The 13577-nt window shown below is 52.1% G+C and overlaps 1 protein-coding gene across 1 annotated transcript; it reads right to left on the bottom strand.

Moving 5' to 3' along the window:
• Positions 1–6538: 6538 nt before the first annotated feature.
• Positions 6539–9425, bottom strand: LOC143024090 (uncharacterized). The gene is made up of 2 exons (XM_076182836.1): positions 9114–9425; positions 6539–7662 (listed from the first exon to the last, which is right to left on the bottom strand). Exons 1-2 carry the CDS (start codon positions 9114–9116, stop codon positions 7156–7158), a joined length of 510 nt encoding a protein of 169 aa, XP_076038951.1. The 5' UTR covers positions 9117–9425; the 3' UTR covers positions 6539–7155.
• Between the last annotated feature and the right edge of the window lie 4152 nt (positions 9426–13577).

Raw genomic sequence — 13577 nt, 5'->3', positions numbered from 1 at the left:
CAAAAATGACTACGCCCGCAAGTGGAAACGGGCCGTCAATGTCCGCACCTGAGAGTGAAAAAGAACCGTTCAAGGTGAATAGTGTCACCTTAAGGCCGTTTGACGGGACAGGAGATGTCTCCGTGTGGCTAACAAAGGCAGCCTTGGTCGCGCGGCTAACGGGAGTGAAGGATGTGGCGAGTTACATCGCGCTAAATTTAGAGGGCGCGGCTTTATCCGTCTACATGGAGATGGCAACCGAAGATCAAAAGGAAGTGGAAAAGGTGAAGGAGAGGTTACAGGAAGTTTTTGGCGAGAGTCCCTTTGAAGCGTACTGCAAACTACGGCGAATGCGGTGGACGGGAGAACAGGTTGACGTGTTCGCAAATGACATTAGGCGATTGGCAGGCCTGATTAATCTCGAAGGCAACTCCCTGGAGATGGTAGTGAGGATGGCTTTCGTGAATGGGTTTCCGGATTACATATCGACTGGGCTGCAGGCAATGGAAAATGCAGCAAAGGCAGACATGAGCGAACTTATAGCCCGCGCCAGGCTCCTGACTAAGGCTAAGGATGAAGGGCCGATGGTGGCTGTGGCCAACGAACAGACACAAAGGAGAGTGCCCTCGGCGGGAGAAGGCGCGCGGGCGAGGATAGTGGCCACGGACCGAGAAGGGAGAACGGGTGAGCTCGGGGGTGACTACAACAGATGGCGCGGGCTGTCGAGGGTCCGTTGTTACGAGTGCCGGAGACTGGGTCACCTGGCAAGGGACTGTAAGGAGGTAGAGCTTATCTGTTACTCGTGCAATCAGCCAGGGCACATGGCCCGAAATTGCAGTCAGGGAAACGGGACATCGGCGGCCACTATGCGATGTACGACACCGTTCAGTCGTATGCCGATCGTGGATATTTGGGTGAGAGGGAGACGCGCGAGGGCGCTGATAGACTCTGGATATTCAACCACGATCGTGAGGACCGATATAGTTCAAGAGTTCAGACGGGGAGATGTGGCCCTGACGACAGTCGACGGGAGAGAGACGATATGCGATGGCGACCAGGAAATTGAAATGATAGTGGAGGGTATCCCGATACGACTAAGAGTGCTCGTCATTAGAACGATTCTGGAGGGAATTGACGTGGTGCTGGGAATGGACGGAATTACCCAGCTTGGAGAAGTCACGTTCATCGGTGGGCTCGTACGGATTGGAATGAGGCAGGACTCGGAAGAGAGGATGAAGAACCGACCGAGGCCGGGTGAGGACGTAGGAATGGCAATGGGAGCCGCGGAGGGCGGTGCTGGCCCGAAGCTCGACCCTGGGGAGAGGGCGACGCCGTGCACGATTGAGGACGAGGACTTCCGGGCGGAATTTGACGGCCGGAAGTGGGAAGTAGAGTGGTATCCGAAGGAAAGCTCGCCCGTCTTGAAGAACAAAGTCGACTGCTACACACGGACCCTCAGAGAGGGGGTGAGGGAGGACTTTGACCTCGAAGTGGAGCGATGGATCGAGGAAGGAATCTTGAGTCCCTGGGAGGAACCGGTGGAGGGCGGAATCCTGCCCTTGATGGCAGTGGTGCAGCCAACCAAGAGAAAGGTACGACCGGTGCTGGACTTCCGAGAGCTGAACCAGTTCGTGAAGTGTCATACTGGCGACGATTTTGTAGATGTATGTAGTGAGACCCTACGCAGGTGGCGCCGAAGGAGGGGGGCGTCCGCCGTTGTAGACTTGCGGGCGGCTTACTTGCAAATTCACGTGACTAAGAAGCTATGGAAGTACCAGCTAGTAAAATACAAAGGGAGAATTTACTGCTTGACCAGACTAGGTTTTGGGCTCAGCTCGGCCCCGAGGATCATGACGAGAATCCTGAAGACGGTACTGGAGAAGACTGAAGCGATGAAGAAGGGCACTGACTCGTACCTAGACGACATACTGGTGGACGATGGCATAGTATCGACGTCGAACGTGGTGGAACATCTGGCTCGATACGGATTGACAGCTAAGGAACCGGAGCCGTTGGAGGGAGGAGCGGTGTTGGGACTGCGACTGGAAAGGAACGCGGCAGGAACGCTGATGTTCAAGCGAGGGAACGAGATCCCAAAGGTGACGGACGAAATGTGTAAACGAGAACTTTTTTCCCTTTGCGGCAAATTAGTGGGCCACTACCCGATCGCCGGATGGCTTCGTACGGCATGTAGCTACATTAAGAGGAGGGCGGGATCGAAAGATTGGGGAGAGAAGGTTGATGAGGACACGCTAACCATGATACGCGACGTTGTCCAGAGGACGATGCACGATGATCCTGTGAGAGGACAGTGGAACGCGCCCCAGCAGAGCCATGGCGTAGTATGGTGCGACGCGAGTAGTATCGCAACCGGCGCCGTCTTGGAGATAGGGAACGTGATAGTCGAAGATGGAGCGTGGCAGCGGAAGAAGAACGACTACCACCATATTAACGTGTCAGAGTTGGACGCGGTCATAACACAACTTTGTAGTGGTTTACCACTAAAAGTATATTTTTCGGGGGATGAATCTGGACACTTGTGCTTATACATCGGGGGTAGCCATCATGTCCCGTGTTGGCTGCCCTTAAGGTCCGAAGTATCTGAAGATCATCAATGAAAGAAACTTTCATCGGCCAGTGTTTAACAGATTCCAAGAAGATTCCAAGAAGAAAACAAAGAACACGGCAACTGCCGATAGACTAAGTAACTGCGCATGCGCATCGCGAGTCGTGGGCAGGGAAGGCCATGATACCTCATTAACCATAGCAAGCAAACTCAACAAGGCAGAAGGCCTGGGAGGAGGGGGGGTGAATATGTAAGTGTCCAGATTCATCCCCCGAAAAATATACTTTTAGTGGTAAACCACTACAAAGTTGTGTTTTCGGTGGAAAGAATCTGGACACTTGTGCTTGCATCTGAAGCGGCTGGCTGGGAGGAGCCTGAATGCTGTGGGGAGTAATGCCGATCCTGCCCCAGTAAAGTAACCTAGGAAGAGATGCATAAAACCGATATATAAAACATAAGTTTATTATGTTTAAATGATCGTGTAAAAAGGGGGTTATAGAACAGAGGCACTGGTAACCTTTCCCAAGAGGGAGAGAGGTTTCCGGTACGCTGTACCCACTTCCTATGGTATGCGAGCTAATTCCTGTCTCTTCACTTGCCCCCCCCCCCCTCCCTTTTAGGAGAGAGAGGTGGATTGCTGACCTAGACTCTGAGAGGTCGGAGGGGAGGTGCAGGCAGTCTGAGGGGGGTGAGGCGAGAGAGGCGCGTCTGGGAGTAGCCTGGTACCCATGGCTACGCAGGGAGACGGGCGTACCGTGTGTATCAGGTACCTGGTGCGGAACGAGGTAGTGGAAGCCCATCCACCCAGATTCTGTACCTTATCCACCGAATGGGTACGGAGGAACGCGAGAGAGGCTGCGAGACCCCTAATCGCGTGTGCTCTTGGTGCCTTACCCGGGTCTGCTAGGTTGATAACCTTGCAAAGCAGGGCGGCTATCGCTCTAGCCTTGAGTGGTTTGAGCGACGTGGAATTGTAGAAAAGGTGCTCCGGGCTAACCCGTGGTGTGTCACGTAGGTAGTCTCTGTAGCCTGCCACGGGGCACAGAGGGAGAGGTCTGCCACCCTCTAAGAGAGCGGGAATGGTGATGGGAGCGATTAGGCTCTCTGATGTCTCATTCTTAGCGAGGAAGGCCGGAGAGGGTGACAGTGTAAGAGAGGAACCGTCCTTAGCCAGTTGAGAGAACTGAGGGTGTCTGGTGAGTGATGCTAGCTGAGAGGACCTGAATCCTGTAGCTAGGGCGATGAGAAAGAGTGCTCTCATGAGGTAGCCCGCACTGTTCAAAGGAACAAGACGGGTCTTTAAAAACTGTAGCACTTTGTGGAGCGACCATTTTGGGGTGACCCTACGAGAAGGTGGGCGCTTAGCTCTCAGACCCCTGAGGAGCAGTTTTAGTGCCCTGGTGTGCACCCTGATACCCAAGCTGAACTTCAGCGGGTCTGCAAGGGCCGAGTGGTGGAAAGCTACCGTGGAAGGCGCTCGGTTGGTGCTGTTGCCCAGCCAGGCGAGGAAAGCCAAGACGCCTGTGAAACCAGCTTCACTTTCTCCCTGGTGAGGAAAGACTGAAACCTCCGCCAGCATGACTCATATTGAATGATGGAGGAGGGTCTGTGAGCGGCTATCATGGTGTCAACTACGCTAGGTGGAAAGAGCGAGGAGAGTCCGGCTTTGAGAAACACCAAGCGTGAAGATTTAAGGATTAGCGCAGCTGATCCGCTACGTGCTGCGCGAGGCACGTTGAGCCTAGTAGGAGCGGATTTGGGCACCAGTTGTGGAGAGTTACGTACCACGGCTGAGCCTTCCACAGTGGAGACACCAGCAGCATCTTGCCTCGGTAGCCCCTGAGCTTGCTGATGGTGTGTACCAGCATCTTCGTCGCCGGGGGAGGGAAGAGGTATATGTAGTCCCACCTGTTCCAGTCCACTGTCAGCGCGTCCGGGCCTCCTGCCTGGGTCCGTACCGCTAGTGACAGGAACTGTGGTAGTTGAGAGTTGGTGGGTGACGCGAAGTTGTCTAGGCACAGTCTGACTGCTTTGTCTGGTAGGCTGGGTTCGTCCTGAAGGAAACGGAGGACCACCCAAAGTTCCCTGGTATTTAAGTGTGCCTCTCTCAGTCCTGATGGCCAGGGGCCGCAACTCTGGTGGCCCCGATCGGACTGGTACCCCTAGCCCACGTGATGCGTCCGAGGTGATAGTGAGGGAGTAGAGGGGTGGTAGCCAGGGTACAGCGGAACGCCACGAGGCGTGGCTTAACCAGCCACGCAGTAGCGTGTGCAGGACGGGAGGGACAAGCTTCTGTTTGTCCCTGTGCGTGGTGGGTATGGCCGCGTTGACTTCCAGCGTGAGGCGGCGGTGCATGAGGCGACCCAGGGGGAACGTGGGAGCGGCGAAGTTGAGAATCCCGAGCAGCGTCTCCCACTGCCGTCTGGAGAGTGTGTGGGAGAAAGCGGCTCGGCGAAGGCTTTTGATAGTCTTCCTGATGTTGTTTTGCGACAAAGACAGCGTCGCTATAGTCGTATCCCCTTGGATACCGAGCCACTCCAGCTGTTGTGAGGTGTACTAAGGAGGACTTGGGCAGGTTTAAGAGGAAGCCCATCTCCCCTAATACTCTTATAGCTACCGATACGCTCGTTAGTGTCCTCTCTCGAGAGGGAGAGTATACTAGCCCGTCGTCTAGGTATACGAGGGTCGTCGCCCCTTGGTCCGCGAGGACCGAGGTGACGATCTTCGAGAGCTTTTTCTACCACACCCTTCTCCACCATGGGTCTGACGTGGTGGAAGACGTCTGCTGAGACCTCGGTATCTGGGGGCGTACGACGTAGAGGAGGCAGCTGTTCTCAGGGCCAGGTTAGGTCGTGTTTGATGGTGTGGGCTGCCCTCCCATGGGAGGGCCATGCGTGGTCCCATCCCCGTAGGCAGCCCCTCACTGCCTCACTTCTCCCTTGGTTCCGCCTTGGTGTGCTGGGCGGTCTGGGGAGCTGTGTCGGTGGAGCGCTTGATATTGGTGGAGGAGGGCTGCTTACGGTGCCGTCTCTGTTGGCCCGGCGCGCCCCCTTTACCATGTCTCGACTGGTTCGCTCCACGCTGATTGCTGCGTTGAGGAAAGGAGCGAGTGCCGGGGCGGTTGCCCTTGTGCCCCTGTTGGCTGCAAGTACTCGATCCGTAGCTTCCCGGTCGAACAGGTCGAGCGAGAGTGGTTTGGCCCTGATGACACTGTCTAGCCGCCGCGGGTACCGACTTCACTGCGGAGCGGCGGGAGTCGGCCCTGGCCTCGGCGAAGGCACGGACTGCGTGGGGTAGGGCTGTTGCTACTAGCGACGCCGTCTGCTAGCCCACTTCACTCAGGAGGTTCAAGGTGTCCCTGAGTTGACCGTCGGAGGCGGTGTGCACTTTGCTAGCCAGGGAGCGTAGAGCTTGTGTCAGGGTGGAGGTCAGTGAAAACACCGAGAGAGAGTGGGCCAGTTCTGTCTTGGCCGATTTCTCCTTAGTGGCCAGTTTACTCTCTGGCTCACTGAGTCTGGACGGGAGCGAGAGAGCATCGGAGGTAGTTTGCATACCTCGCCAAAGTATTCTGGGTAGAGCAGGGTCTACACAAGATGGGCACAGATGGTAGTGCTGGATGTTTAGATGGAGCGGACTTAGTAGAGAGAGAGGCCGTCTTAACCAGTGCAGACGCGTCCATATTTCTCCCCTTTGCCTCAGCGGGGAAGAAGGACGAGACGGGCATGCGAAGCATCGGTATCTCATGCTCTCTATACACGGGTGACACGTCGGCGGGGAACAGTAGAGGATTCATGAGCATAGCTCTGACAGCATCAAAGCACGTCTTTTCAATAAACTTTGGTTGCTGTGGTGTCTGCTCCGCCTGTGGCCAGGGTTTCAGTTTGTAGGATATACGCTGGTCACCTTTGTCGTCCGTAGAGATACTGATGAGGACGTCAGTCCGAATCACAAAACCAGCTTTCCTCCTTCGTGTTTCGTCGACCACGTAGACGGTAGAGGGGCCAGTTGTAAGGCACGAAGTTAGTTATAGGCTCATCATCTTCCTCCCAGTCCGCGTCGTCATTCGAATGTGACAAGGCGAAGCTCGGTGAGGGAGGTGGAGAGGAGCGGGCCGGACCGGTAGCGAGGGCTTGTGCCGGTCCCGGGGCAGGCGGAGTAGTATGATACCACGGCTGAGAGGGTAGCGACTGGCGGATCAGGTTCAGTATCTCTTCCCTTAAGCCCGGCACCTCTGAGAGGAGAGAAAATTTAGGCCTCTTGGTGGCCCTAGGAGAGCGGGATCCGGAGAGTGACCACCTCCTGTGCCCTTTAGACCGTCTATGTCTATGGTGCCTGTCCACTCTCGATGAGGAGGGAGCAGACGAGGAGGAAGAAGGGGAGCGAGGTTTCCCGTTGCTCCTACTCTTATTCTTAGAACTGTGTTTCTTACGCGGCGAGGCCGGTGGGGGAAGAGACACTAGGAATGGGGAGAGCGACACTGAACTCGAGGAGAAACGGTCTCGGGTAGGCGAGGGAGTGCGCGCGTGAGGAGACGAGCGTGAACGAGGTGTGTCACAGTCCCGGGTAGGCGAGGGGGAGCGTCGCCCAGGCGAGGGGCGTAGCTCCTCATTTCACTGGTGTGGAGAGCGAGAGCGGCGGGTAGGCCGAGAGCTAGGACGGGAGTGGGAGTGGAGGCCCGAGGTGGAGCTTCTCCTAGAAATGGAGCGGATACGAGAGCGTGACCGTCTCCTAGGGGTAGAGTGTTGCCTTGCTTGAGATGAGGCGGCACGCTCAGGAGAGGCAGAGGTGCCTCCAGACACCGTACGGGCCCTGACGAGACCCAGCTCCAGGGCCAGGGCTTGAACAGCAACCTCTACCCGCGGGCTGCCCTGCTTTTGTGCTGCCTTCTTCAGGTGCTGCCACACCGCCCGTAGGGACACTAGAGGAGGCGGAGCCGGTCTAGTGTCTTTAGGGTAGAGCCTCAACTGTTGCACCCAACACTCACACTGGGGGCAGGCGGTTGGGTCGTAGCGGAAGTCTACGAAACAGGGCGAGTGCGTGGAGCAGGCGAGGTGGCCGTCTCTAGCCACCTTAGCGGTGCAGCCATCCTGAGAACAGATCAGGTCAGCACCTTCTGCCTGAAAAGATAAAATGCACGGAGTTAGAAGTAGTCCACCAATGAAGGAGTGACTAACAATTCTAAAACGTGACTCGAGAGGTACGGGTTGCCCAAAACTCCGTACATCGACAAAAAACACCCAGAGGGTGGTACCAACACCAGTATAGCTCAGTGGGCGACTGGTGTTGGTGAGAGCCGTGCCCCGGAACGGGGTACTCCCCCACGCTCGGACTCTGGATCGACCCGACCCTCGCGGGACGGGATGCGACGGCAGTAGCCCGGCACGGGGGAGTGTGTGTGACGTGTCGGGCCAATGTTGTCCACCCTTGCCAAGAGGGGACAGCGGACAGGGTCCGCGTGGGTTCAGGGTGATGCTAAGATCACGAACCAAGTAGCGTAGCAAGAGCTACTATGGGGTGCGTGGAAGCACGCATCCACGAGTTCGGAGTACCCAGGGAACAACCGAACACGTACTCTCGAGAACGGGCGTAACTGGCTAGGAAACGTCGCGGTACCAACACCAGGAAAGCTCAGTAGGCGACTGGTGTTGGTGAGAGCCGTGCCCCGGAACGGGGTGCGTGGAAGCACGCATCCACGAGTTCGGAGTACCCAGGGAACAACCGAACATGTACTCTCGAGACCAGGCGTAACTGGCTAGGAAACGTCGTGGTACCAACACCAGGATAGCTCAGTGGGCGACTGGTGTTGGTGAGCGCCGTGCCCCGGAACGGGGTAGTCACCCACGCTAGGAGGGTGGCGCGACCCGTCCCTCGCGGGACGGGATGCGACGGCAGTAGCCCGGCACGGGGGAGAGTGTGTGACGTGTCGGGCCAATGTTGTCCACCCTTGCCAAGAGGGGACAGCGGACAGGGTCCGCGTGGGTTCAGGGTGATGCTAAGATCACGAACCAAGTAGCGTAGCAAGAGCTACTATGGGGTGCGTGGAAGCACGCATCCACGAGTTCGGAGTACCCAGGGAACAACCGAACTCGTACTCTCGAGACCGGGCGTAACTGGCTAGGAAACGACGGTAAAAACGAGAGGAGTCTACTCTGAAACAAACGTCCAGAGGTCCCCCAAACCTCAAAGGAAAACGGAGTACCCAGGGAACAACCGATTCCGAGGAGGGGGGGGGGAAGAGACTGCTAACCCTAGTGTGGTGAGCACACACCCTCATCACACCAAGGAGGTCCCACGCACGGGCCTCAGGACGGCATGGGACAACAAAAACCACCCATTGTTAGAAAATGTGGTACGTCGAGACGACGGAACGCAAAATCTAACAACAGGATCGATAAAAAGAAAACGGAGGTTAATCTAGCGAGAGGAAAAAGAACGTAGGGAGTACACAAGTGGAACAACCCCGAAAGTTCTAAGTCCCCGCGCACAAAAAACCACAGCCGCCACATTTCTCTAACTCACACGGGAAAGATAGAGAATGGAAACGGCCAAAAACTTTTTCGGAACTTACCATGAAGAGGAGTGGGGTCGGACGAGAAGGAAGAGTGCTGCCTTCTAGAGGAGATGTCGACGACACGGTCCGAAAAAGCTTAATGAGGTATCATGGCCTTCCCTGCCCACGACTCGCGATGCGCATGCGCAGTTACTTAGTCTATCGGCAGTTGCCGTGTTCTTTGTTTTCTTCTTGGAATCTTCTTGGAATCTGTTAAACACTGGCCGATGAAAGTTTCTTTCATTGATGATCTTCAGATACTTCGGACCTTAAGGGCAGCCAACACGGGACATGATGGCTACCCCCGATGTATAAGCACAAGTGTCCAGATTCTTTCCACCGAAAAAAGGAACAAATTTGGCGCTGAAATGGGGGCTGCGTGAGATCGAGATCAGGACGGACTCAGCCACGGTAGCGGGGTGGATGAACTCGGTGCTGACGGCTGAAAAGAGAGTACGCACGAAAGGAGCTGCAGAGATCCTGGTGAAGCGCCGCCTCGGGATCCTGAGAGAGTTAATCGACGAGTTCGGCATGAAGATAAGGGTGAGGAAGGTATCCTCGGAGGCGAACAAAGCGGACGCGCTTACCAGAGTAAAGCAGAGCTGGCTGAAAGCGAAGGAAGAACAGGAAGAGAAGCTCGAGATGTGCGCCGCTGGGTCCTTTCGTGCGAAAGAGTTGCACGAAACGCATCATCTAGGGGTCGATAGGTCATTGTTCCTGGCAAGGAAGGTTAACCCGAACATATCAAGGGAAGAGGTGCGGCATGCGGTGAGGGCGTGTGCCCGCTGTCAGTCCATAAACCCAGCCCCCAGACCGCATTCAGCGGGGGAGCTCTGCGTGGAAGAGAACTGGGGGCGGCTGGCAATTGACGTAACCCACTATCAAGGCACCAGATACTTATCGATGGTCGACTGCGGCCCAGGGCGGTTCGGCATTTGGCGAGAACTGAAGGCGGACTGGAGAAGAGATTGCGCGGGTGATGAACGAGGTATTTTTGGAGCGGGGCCCAGTGGATGAAGTCCTGATGGACAACGGCACGGCGTTTCGGTCGGAGGCACTGAAAGGTACATTGGACAAGTGGAACACAAGACGCTTCTTCCGGGCAGCGTACCGGCCGAGCGGAAATGGGATAGTAGAACGACACCATCGTACAATTAAGGCCATAGCTGAGAGGGCGCGAATACCGCCGACGGAGGCAGTTTTCTGGTATAATATCTCCCCCAGGTCAGGCCAAGACGACCGCTCGGTTCCGCAAAAGGCTGTGTTCAAATATGATTGGCGGCATCCGCTGCAGGGACCGAAACTGCCGGCCAACGCCGAAGAAGGCCCCGCCTCAGTGCAGGTGGGGGAGGAGGTATGGGTGAGACCAAGGGACAGGAAGTGCACGTCACAGTGGACGAGAGGGACAGTGACGGAGGTGAACTCCCGGAACAATGTTTCTGTTGAGGGAGTGCCGCGACATATCTTGGATATACGGCGGGTAGTGAGTGAAGGAGAAGATGAGGAGGAAGGCCACGGGGCGACAACAGAAGAGGATGGGGTGTCTCAGAGACCCCAGCGCGAAAGACGCCCGCCAAGGTGGCTACAGGACTACGATGTAGAGGAAGGAGAAGACGAGGAGTAGGTTGATCTCTAGATCAAGGGGGGGTGTGGTGTGAGCGTGAGTGTGTATGGCGCGGATGGGGACGGACGGTTGGCACCCCCTCCCCCTCTTTCTGGGGGGGGGAGAGGGGGTCAAAGGGCACGAGCGCTGGTATCCCCCTTCCCACCCGAATGTGGGGGGGTGGCCTCACGTTGGCTTGGGTGGCACAGTGCCGAACAAGGACCGTGCGTGGGTGGTGGTGAATGCGAGTGTGAGTGGAGTGTACAGTACCCGGAAAGGGGGATATGATAAGCTAGCATTAATGGTTAGGAGGTAGGGAATTAGGCTAGAGAAGTGGAGAGTGTGCCGCAAAGGAATGTAAGGGCCCACCCAGGAGCGACCGAAACCGAAGAACCGACGTCATCGACGCACAAGTACTTTTGAATCACACACGGTATGTAAGGAACCTACAGCACAAGTATACAATTCTTATACATCAACACAAAGTCTATTGTAAAATAAGAATAATGCAATAATACAATTACTCTCAATTTACCACATGAGTACTCGAGTTTTGGTCTTATTAATGCAGTTAATTTTTTTTTTTTTTTATAATTTCCTCGTCCAGATAGACAAATGCCACTTTTATTGACCGCAACAAATTGTAGGTTTCTCAGATTATTTTATCAATATGCTTGTCTGGTGTCATGTCTTTGTTGATCATCACTCCAAGGTCTTTTTCCGAGTTTAGTTTTTTTACCTCTTCACCAATTTTATAATCTCTCGATATTCTGTTTTTACTTTTTCCAAGTTCCATTATACTACATTTCTTGATATTGAATTTCACTTCCCACTTTTGAGTCCATTTCCAGATCTTGTCCAAGTTTTGTAGTAAGGAGTTGTAATCCTCCTCCGTTCTTACTTTCTTTAGTATTTTTGGATCGTCTGCAAAGAAATTCATATAACACTACTTCATCCATGTCATTTATGTATATGGCAAACATGATTGGGGCTAGTACTGATCCCTGCGGGACTCCACTTGTCATTTCTTCCCAATTTGAGAATTTATCTGTATTACTCTCATTTTCCTCCCAGTCAGGAAGTCTTTCATCCATTCCAATAATTTTCCTCTGATGCCACCTATTGACTCTATTTTCCTTATCAGTTTCTTGTGTGGTACCTTATCAAATGCCTTTTGTAGGTCTAGAAAGGCACAGTCTGCCCATCTATCTCTCATATTATATCTATTAATCTTGAGTAGAGGTAGATCAAGTTTGTTGTACATGATCTTCCTTGTCTGCATCCAAATTTATTTGGATTCAGTATAGTTTTTTTCTCCCAAATGTTTAACCCATCTATTCTTGATGATCTTTTCACAAATTTTTGCTACTGTACTTGTTAGGGAGACTGGTCTGTAATTTGATGGATCTTTTTTGTTTCCCCCCTTATAAATCGGTACAATGTTTGCATTCTTCCAGTCCTGTGGCACCTTTCCTTCTTGAAGAGAGAATTTAATCATATTGTATATTTTATCAGTTAATTACTCCACGCATTGTTTCAGTATCCAATTTGCAATTCCATCTAGACCATGTGATTTTCTGACATCGAGGGTTTTGATTTGGTTGCCGATTTCCTTCTGTGTTACAATTATTTCTTTCATTGTGGGGGATATATCTCTATTTCCTCACAGTTAGGTGAGTTTTCTATTGTGAATACCGATTTGTAGTGGCAGTTCATAATTTCAGCCATTTCCAGTTCTTCTGTATATTCCTATTTACCCTGGCACAGCTTTTCTATTTCTTGTTTATTCTTCAGTTTGCCATTTACACACCTGTAAAATAGTTTGGGTTCTTCCTTGCATTTTTCTATTATTTTTTCTTTCCTAGTTTCTCTTTCCATCTCCGCATATTTTTACATAATCATTTCTTAGTTTGATGTACATTAGCCATTTGTTTTTCTTCTAAGCTTTATCTCTTTTATCCTTAGCCTCACTACATTTTTTGTTGTACCAGCTTTTTATGTATGTTCTTTCCTTTTTTTTTGTGGTACGTATTTATTCACTCCCTCATTATAAATTTCTTTTAGTATATTCTGTTTATCTTCCATCACTGTTTCTTCATTTAGGATTTTTTCCCAGTTCACGTTGCGAATGAGAATTTTTTTAGTTTCTCAAAATTTTTGTTGTATATTAGTCTTCCTATTGTTTTTCATTTCTGCTTTGATCCATTTGCTCTTTCAACTCAAATTCTATTAGTACGTGGTCACTCTTTCCTATCAGAGTTTTGTAATTGATTTTGTTGACAATTTCAGGCTCTGTCGTTAGTATTAAATCTAGCCTTGATGGTTCTTCACTACCTATGTATCTGGTATTTTCCCATATCCACTGAGTCATTGTGTATTTGATGGTCATGTCGAGCAGGACATTGCCCCAGTGTTCCTCTCCACTGTCATTTCTTCCCAACATATTTCTTTTGAATTAAAGTCACCCATAATTACTATATTTCCTCTGTCCTTCAGTATATTAGATAATTCGTATTTTGTATCTTCTAATATTTTGGAATGGTAATTTTCTGTCCAGGACTGTTTTTGGGGGCACATACACTACTACAAATTTTCTACTCTTCATATATTTGCTTTCAACTTGTATTGTAATTTATTCTATATTTTTTTCTACTTCAGTTATTTTTGTTACATTTAAATCTTTGTTAGTCAAAATTTTAATGCTCCGCCACACTGTTTATCCTTTGTATTCTTCGTCCAACATTTGTATAAACTTGTCCCACAGTGTTGAGTGGCAGAGTTTACTTTAATTTAATTTCCACTATTCTCATTATTCTGGTTTTTCTAAGGCCAGATAATCATCTAATTCATTCATTCCTGAAATTATTCCATCTATATTA

Source organism: Oratosquilla oratoria, unplaced genomic scaffold (genome assembly GCF_046742065.1).
Source record: "Oratosquilla oratoria isolate Oo_2021 unplaced genomic scaffold, ASM4674206v1 SCAFFOLD89, whole genome shotgun sequence".
NCBI lineage: Eukaryota > Metazoa > Arthropoda > Malacostraca > Stomatopoda > Squillidae > Oratosquilla > Oratosquilla oratoria.
The sequence above is the reverse complement of the archived record's forward strand: the minus strand, read 5'-3'. Positions and strand labels throughout refer to the sequence as shown.